The following is a 7,665-nucleotide window of genomic DNA, read 5'->3' on the forward strand; positions in this document are numbered from 1 at the left end:
TTGGATGGATGGATGGATGATGATTGGATGGATGGATGGATTGGATGGATGGTTAGATGGATGGATGGATTGGATGGATGGTTAGTTGGATGGTTGGTTGGATGGATGGATGATGATTGGATGGATGGTTAGATGGATGGATGGATTGGATGGATGGTTAGTTGGATGGGTGGTTGGATGGATGGATGATGCTGTCTCAGCCAGACCTCAGACTTCGAGTCCCATCCAACCGCCTGCTTCCTGCTGACCTTTGAACTGTTGCGTTGCAGCATGGTGGGTTGGATCGTCAGCGGGATCGGCCGCATGCTGCCGCAGCCCGTCCCCCGGCCGGTGAGCGAGCCGTCTCTTTAAAACTCGTCGTACATCCAGCCGGGGTCAGCTGACCTTCACTAAGGCTCTGAATTGTCTCCTTCATGCAGGAAACAGGAAGTGATGACATGCAGAGCAGTAAGTGCATCCTTTACCTCTCTGACCCCCCCACCCGCCCGCCGTTTGGATCTTTAGTTCTGATCATACGGTCCAGTTTCCTGAAACTACCGGCTGAAATGGGTTACGTAAACCCTGAGTTCTGCCTGCAGGCAGGAAAGCAGAGTGACAGCTCTATGTCAGACCTGCTTTCTGTTGGACTTTTTTCTCTGGTTTCAATGAGATCCAGCGATCTGAGCCTCCAGTCGTCCTCAGACTTACTCCTGTGTTTCCAGGGAAACCGTCAGGTTGTGACACTCCGTGCTGATGCAGGAGCTCACCTGCACAAGGACTGATTTGAACACCTGAACAGGTGTCTGTCAGTCTGAGGCTGTTAGAACTCATGAGCAGAGCAGCTGGTTGGTTGGTTGGTGTCCTTCTGTCAGAGGTGAGGCGGACTCTAACAGCGCTGCTCTTCTCCTTCTGTTTCAGGGGGGAAGTCGCCTGAGCCCCTAAAATAAAAGGAGCAGCAGCAGGATAGAGTCGCTCTCTCTGACAGCAGCACACAGCCGGCAGACTGACGCCATCAGTCCTGTAGCTCACAGGAAGCTTTCGCTGCTTTGGAACTTAACGAGCTTAACGAGCTTTAGCTTCACCTGCCTGAAGAGAAGGAGTCTGTGTTCAGAAGCAGGACCAGGACCGTGACTTTACAGGAGGTTCAGCCCAATGTTCCTCTGGAGGATCGGTTAGGACTGGCAGCAGGGGCTCTGCAGAGGAACTGGTTTCAGTCCAGTTTGGGGCTGCTTCACACTGAGAGCTCTGGATGTTCAGTTCTCCACTTCAGCAGCAAATTCACCGCGAGCGATGCAGGAAAATAAAGATTTGATCTGGAAAAAACTAGAATGCTTCGGGTGTTTTTGGTCCAACACAGATCAGTCGGTCCGTGAACCAACCAATCAATCTGTAACTTCAGACATTTTAGAAACACCTAGGTTTTATCTGGAAAACAGAGACTGTTTTGGGTCAATTTTTCAGTCAGCCAAATAATTATCAAACCAATCGATCAGTTTAATCAATCGATCAATCAGTTGAGCCGAACCTCTTCAGTCAGATGGGAAACTCCTCCAGGCCATAAACCCAAAAAATCAATTCTGATTACATGAATCTTCCTTTAAGATCAGCTGAAACAAAAAAATTTTCACAGCCATGAGAAAAAGTAAGTACACCCTGTGTGTTCGTCTGAACGAGTTCAGTTCAAACCCAAACGGTCAAAAACACCTGAGAGTTCAGATCCTCCATGAAGCCACGTGGAAACGACCCGAAATACGAACGTGGAAGATCCCTTCAGATCATTGAGACTAAAGACGATCTGAAGGGATCACCTCAGATCAGAGGATCTGGTGACGATCCGGTCAAACACTTCCTGACCAATCAGATCATCTGGATGACTTTAACGCTTCCAGAAAAGGTGATCCAGACGTTCTGGATCACAGTCTGGGTGTGTGGTCCACCCTCATCCAGACAGCAGATCCTCAGGTGGGAGGGATCCACTGGAATCCATTGGGATCCATAGTGACGGATTCTTTCTGCCTGTCAGTCAGCGGCGCTCAGAAGACGAGTGACTTGGTGCTGGAGGACCTGGAGGCGCAGCAGGAGGCGCAGCAGGAGGCGCAGCAGGAGGCGCAGGTGAGTCGGGTTTTCCGTCCCACTGACTGCCGCCGTGTTTCCATTAATCACACATTTCACAAGTTATGAAAATTAATTCGCTTCACGGAAACATGAATATTTCAATAGTGTTTCCAACATTAGCAGCAGGTAGAAAAGATTTGCCCACATTTGTAAAGAAAACTCAGCATGTGACTCACGTTTCCATCCAACCGTTGTGCAAAATTTCAAAATGTGGCAAAAAGAAAAGCGTGAATTGGGCGTTTCCATCAGCCTGGTGATTTACACCAAACCGGCAAAGCTGAACGTGATTTGAACCGACCAGACGAAGGCGGCAGGCTCCCTGCCGGCCCAGAAACCAAGCAGGAAACCGAGTCCAGCGGTTCCTCTGGTAAGGCACCGAGCCACCAGGGATGGAGAGATCACATCTGTTCAACTTATTCATCTCCGCTGAAATCTTTTTAAGAAAAGTCTGAAACTACTTCGCTTTTTGCAAACTGAAGAAGTTTGTTCTTCCATTTCAACGATTTCACAGTGATAACTTAAAACAGAAAAAACCTGTGATGGAGATGCGGCGAGCGACGTAAACGGAGAGCGGAGTCAGATCCCAGGTGGACAGGTGGGATGAGATTGATCAATAAAATGGTTGCCGGTTGCAGGCGGACGTTGCAGAGCCGCTGACTCCGATGGACGGCGTGAAGAAGGAAGCAGGCGACGGCGCTCAGATGGAGGAAAGGTCAGCTGCTCCTCTTCCTCACTCCGTCTCCGTCTCCACTCGAGTTCAGAATTTCTGTCAGAACCGAACCTGGGCCGGAACCGGTTCATCAGAACCAACACCCAGAGTTAGATCAGGATGTTGGATCTTCAGAGGTTTCCTGATGTGATCAGAACCGCCCCGTGAACTGGTCCTGGTTCCGGCTCTGGTCCCAGTCCCGGTTCTGACCGGTTCTCCTGTCAGGCTGCAGCGGCTGGAGGCGGCCCGCGTTGCCGAGGAGATGGCCCGGCAGGCGGCAGCTGAGGCGGTCCGGCAGCTGGAAGTGGAGCGGTCGGCCAAGATCGTCATAGAAACGCTGCCGGAGTCCAACGACCAGTGAGTCCGGCGCAGCAGAACCGAAACCGGGCCAGATGCAGAACCTGGTTCTGACCCGGGTCTCTGTGTGTCTGCAGGCTGCCCAACATCCTGGAGGAGGAGAACGAGGATGAACCGGAGTGAGTCACCGCTGACCCGCTCTAGATGGGTTCTGGACAGTTCTGGAGCTTTAATCCTGGTTGGGTCAGTTTGAGGCTCAGCAGGTCCAACCCGGTTCTGTCTGCTGAATAAGTAATCAGACTGGATCTGCTGGTTTCCTTCCATTGATCTGATTCCTGTAGAACCAACGCGTCGCCATTAGGGCTGTGTAATAATATCGATTTTGTGATATATATCGATATTTTCTTTCCTAGAAAAAAATCGATATTCATCTGCAAGTATCATAACATCCAACTGTCACCTGTCTCACTCACTGCTGCTTCGCCGGGAGAGTGATTAGGTCATCAGGCTTAGAGCGATTCCTTCACATGTTAAGTGTCAGGGTTAAAAGGTATCACACTATGCAGAGCAGGTATTTGGTGCACTTTATTTACTTTACAAATGCATGTAAGCTTCAGTTTGTACTGTTTCAACTAAAAGAAACATGTTTTCTCACCACTTCTTTGATTCATTTTGTCCAGCTGTCGACTTTAAATCTGTGTCCATGTCCAACCAGAGCCAGGTATTGTATAGTTGGTGCTTTTAATAAGTTTTCAGTTAAATTAATTTAATCCAACTCTATAACAGTCACAAAATGTCACCAAAATCACTCTGTCCCTCTAAAATCTTTCAGAAAATCGCAAAAGTGTATTTAATTGTATCGTTTGCTGAATATCGCAATATATATCGTATCGTGAGCAGAATATCGTGCATCGTATCGTGAGATTATTGTATCACTACAGCCCTAGTCGCCATCAGGCCCGGTCCGGTGCTCGGCGCCCCTATGAAGTCTTCACTCAGTCAGTTACATCAGGGGTCAAGGGTCAGGGTTCAGGGTCAGAACGGCCTGGGTCGTAACGTCACATCCAACATGGCGGACTGGTCTCTGTTTAGGCATTGGTCTTTCTAAAAATCACCTCCATTTTAAAGTGAAATAATTTTATTTTAGAGAATGCTTAAATAAAATCACAAAAGCCCCATCTTTATACCAGCATGTTAATATCTTAAGATTTGAAATTTGTCTTAGATTTGTTACATTTGTTTTGCTTTCCTCAGTTTGTGATTATTCTTTTTGTGTTTCTTTTTTCTGCTCAGTTTATGAAATCAAACTTTATTACCAATGTACCTTGTCATGATATTTTCTAAAAATTATCTATAAAGATGAAAAAAAAAACATTGCCATAAATCCGCCTTCTAACTCAAAACGTCACCTCCAGCAATGAATTGTGGGTAATGCAGTTCACCAAAGCCCGTTGAAATGCGGACTCAGCATAAGGTCGGAAATAGGACCCAAAATGGGCGAAGGGCGGATGAGGAGAATGTGGGACAAACTGCGACCTTTAACCTCCAACATGAACGAAGGAGGGAGCGGACCGGGCCCATAAAACCTGCCCTGATGGGAGGTCATGACTGTGTACTAACAGAAACCCGACCCGTTTTCCAACCAGAACATTTAGTTTATATTTAGTTTGGACTCTGCTGGGAACCACCAGAATGATTCTGCTGAGCTGAGTTTGTTTCAGAGCTCTGAGCCGATTCCTCCGGCCTTCCTGGAGTCCCCAGCTGTTCCTTAAACTCCAGACATTCCAGATGTTGGGTTTGTCAGCAGCTCTCTGCTCTTCTGCCCGTTCAGGCTGCAGAACCTGCAGGACGACAGTGAGGACAGCACAGAGAATAAAAGCAGACAGAGTGAGGAGAAGCAGACAGAGCAGTAAGTTCAGCCATGTTGGATCAATGAGGCTCTGCTAGCTTCAGCTCAGCTAGCACGCTTTGTGGGCGGAGCTTATCCACCCATCACTCCACTGCACACCTGGCTTGTTCCAAAGCATAGAAAGAAACGCTTAGTTCAATAACGCATCACCTTCATACCCACCTAGCACTGCAGCTGGATGGTTGGATGGATGGTTGGTTGGTTGGTTGGTTGGTTGCATGATTGGATGGATGGATGGTTGGATGGATGGATGGTTGGTTGGATGGTTGGTTGGTTGGTTGTTGGATGGTTGGTTGCATGGTTGGATGAATGGTTGGTTGGTTGGTTGGTTGTTGGATGGATGGTTGCATGGTTGGATGGATGGTTGGTTGAATGGTTGGTTGGTTGGTTGTTGGATGGTTGGTTGCATGATTGGATGGATGGTTGGTTGGATGGTTGGTTGGTTGGTTGTTGGATGGATGGTTGCATGATTGGATGGATGGTTGGATCGTTGGTTTGTTGGTTGGATGGATGGATCGTTGGTTTGTTGGTTGGATGGTTGGTTGCATGATTGGATGGTTGGTTGGTTGAATGGTTGGTTGGTTGGTTGTTGGATGGATGGTTGCATGATTGGATGGATGGTTGGTTGAATGGTTGGTTGGTTGGTTGTTGGATGGATGGTTGCATGATTGGATGGATGGTTGGTTGAATGGTTGGTTGGTTGTTGGATGGATGGTTGCATGATTGGATGGATGGTTGGATCGTTGGTTTGTTGGTTGGTTGATTTTTTTTTGAAGATCTACTCCCAGCTCTAACTCCACTGTCTTATTTTCTGGAACTTTCTCTCTGGACCTTTTAACTTGACCAGATTTTGGTTTCAGTTGAAAATTGAAACCAATTTTCAACTGAAACCATTCACTGTCAGGATCAGCACGATCCTTCGTGCTGATCCTGACATGAAGGATCAGCACTGTTACAGTTACCGTTCGGAAACTACCGTAATCGGTTCAACCGTAATAAATGTGATATTTAATTGACTCAAATGTTGGCTGTCCGCCCCCCTGCTGCTGCTGCATCGCTGTAGAAAACCTGGAGCGGCAGAGAAATCTGCGGCTTATATATGTATGTTTACTGGTTTAAAAAAACAACAACTTTGGGGTTGTGGCTTATAGGCCGGTGCGGCTCATAGTTTGGAAAATACGGACTATAATCCTTCCTGGATTTGTTCTGTGAAGAACCCAGAGAGGGTTATTTGATNCACTGTTACAGTTACCGTTCGGAAACTACCGTAATCAGTTCAGCCATAATAGATGTGATATTTAATTGACCTGTTATGACTCAAATGTTGGCTGTCCGCCCCCCTCTGCTGCTGCTGCATCGCTGTAGAAAACCTGGAGCGGCAGAGAAATCTACGGCTTATATGTGTGTTTACTGGTTTAAAAAAAAAAACTTTGGGGTTGTGGCTTACAGGCCGGTGCGGCTCATAGTTTGGAAAATACAGACTATAATCCTTCCTGGATTTGTTCTGTGAAGAACCCAGAGAATGTTATTTGATTGTGCTTTCTGGAAAACAATACATTTTTACATTTAGGCACTCCTGCAGTCGTCACACTTTTTCTGTTACAAACTGACTCCGGCCCCCACCTGAAGGGGCCTCTCCTCCATCTCTTTTCATTCACTTGTCTTGTTCTCAGGTGTCTGGTGGACATCTGCCCAGTTGAAGACAATCCTGAAGCTGCAGCTGAAGAGAAGCAGGTGGAGGCTCTGGCCCCGCCCACTGCACCTGAGCCAGCAGACCAGGTGACTCCTTCGTCCACCGATGTGGAGCCGGCATCAGAGAGGAGAGATCTGGAGAGTCCAATAACCCAACAACCAGAACTGCACCTCGAAGAGGCCCCTGCCCACACTGCAGAGCAGGTGACTTTCCATGAACATCAGGATCGCATCTGACCTCTGACCTGGTGAATGGTTTGTCCTAACAAGCTACCAGCCAATCAGATTGTTCACATCCAATCAGAGGATTCTCTGAATGAAAAAGAACCAATCAGGAACAGGTCAGTAAGTGTCTAAATGTACCAAACCAAATGGTGGAGTGTAAGAGAAACACAAGAAAACATAAAACGCTTGAGCTTTATAGCCTAAGAATATGAAACACAGACATGCTTACTCAGGTAACATTCCTACATTCGTTGAGCTGCAATGCGGAGTGTGAAAAGTATTTCATATTTTCACAAAGTAGCTCAGACCCCACAATCCCTTCCCAGTGAAACTAGGATTATTTGACTAGACCCATCTGAGTAGCTTCACGTCTCCGTGTTTTTTCTCTGCTCAGAGCGAAGCAGCAGCAGGAGAAGCAGGAGGATCTGGAGGTGAGAGACAGGAAACTCTTCGCTCAAACACCAATGATCTACTCAGGCTAGCTTGTTAGCTATTTGCAGTGTATGTTAGCTCAGGCCATGCTAGTTCTCTCCATGCTAGCTCCATCTGTGTTAGCTATCTCCATGTTAGCTCAGTCTGTGCTAACTCAATATGTGTTAGATCAATCCGGGCTTGCTCAGTCGGTGTTACCTCAGTCAGTGCTAGTCTAGTCCATGTTACCTCAGCCCGTGTTAGCCTAGTCGGTGCTAGTCTAGTCCATGTTACCTCAGCCCGTGTTAGCATAGTCGGTGCTAGTCTA

General features: G+C 47.4%; 1 protein-coding gene and 1 long non-coding RNA gene across 8 annotated transcripts in view; one reads left to right on the forward strand and one right to left on the reverse strand.

The window, feature by feature from the left end:
* LOC107834193 (uncharacterized) overlaps positions 1-6,235 on the reverse strand; it is a 12,995-nt gene extending 6,760 nt beyond the window's left edge. Inside the window, exons 1-2 of the long non-coding RNA XR_001659973.1 lie at positions 6,138-6,235; positions 3,685-3,692 (exon numbers count right to left, since the gene is read on the reverse strand). This is a non-coding gene — a long non-coding RNA (uncharacterized LOC107834193). The remainder of the gene's footprint in view (positions 1-3,684; positions 3,693-6,137) is intronic.
* Positions 1-7,665, forward strand: part of LOC103129423 (cyclic nucleotide-gated cation channel beta-1-like) — a 21,863-nt gene that overhangs the window by 7,131 nt on the left and 7,067 nt on the right. For 3 of the 7 annotated variants that reach the window (XM_016665061.1, XM_016665056.1, XM_016665059.1), the window contains 9 exons: positions 270-330; positions 420-447; positions 2,003-2,058; positions 2,736-2,806; positions 3,029-3,160; positions 3,238-3,279; positions 4,932-5,009; positions 6,683-6,905; positions 7,321-7,357. In XM_016665061.1, the coding sequence (XP_016520547.1) occupies positions 270-330; positions 420-447; positions 2,003-2,058; positions 2,736-2,806; positions 3,029-3,160; positions 3,238-3,279; positions 4,932-5,009; positions 6,683-6,905; positions 7,321-7,357 (728 nt within the window). Of the gene's footprint in view, positions 1-269; positions 331-419; positions 448-2,002; positions 2,065-2,735; positions 2,807-3,028; positions 3,161-3,237; positions 3,280-4,931; positions 5,010-6,682; positions 6,906-7,320; positions 7,358-7,665 lie in introns of all 7 variants that reach the window. The other 4 variants (XM_016665057.1, XM_016665058.1, XM_016665060.1 and 1 more) reach the window with 4 other exon arrangements.

Source organism: Poecilia formosa, unplaced genomic scaffold (genome assembly GCF_000485575.1).
Source record: "Poecilia formosa unplaced genomic scaffold, Poecilia_formosa-5.1.2 Scaffold544, whole genome shotgun sequence".
In the NCBI taxonomy this organism is placed as follows: Eukaryota; Metazoa; Chordata; class Actinopteri; order Cyprinodontiformes; family Poeciliidae; genus Poecilia; species Poecilia formosa.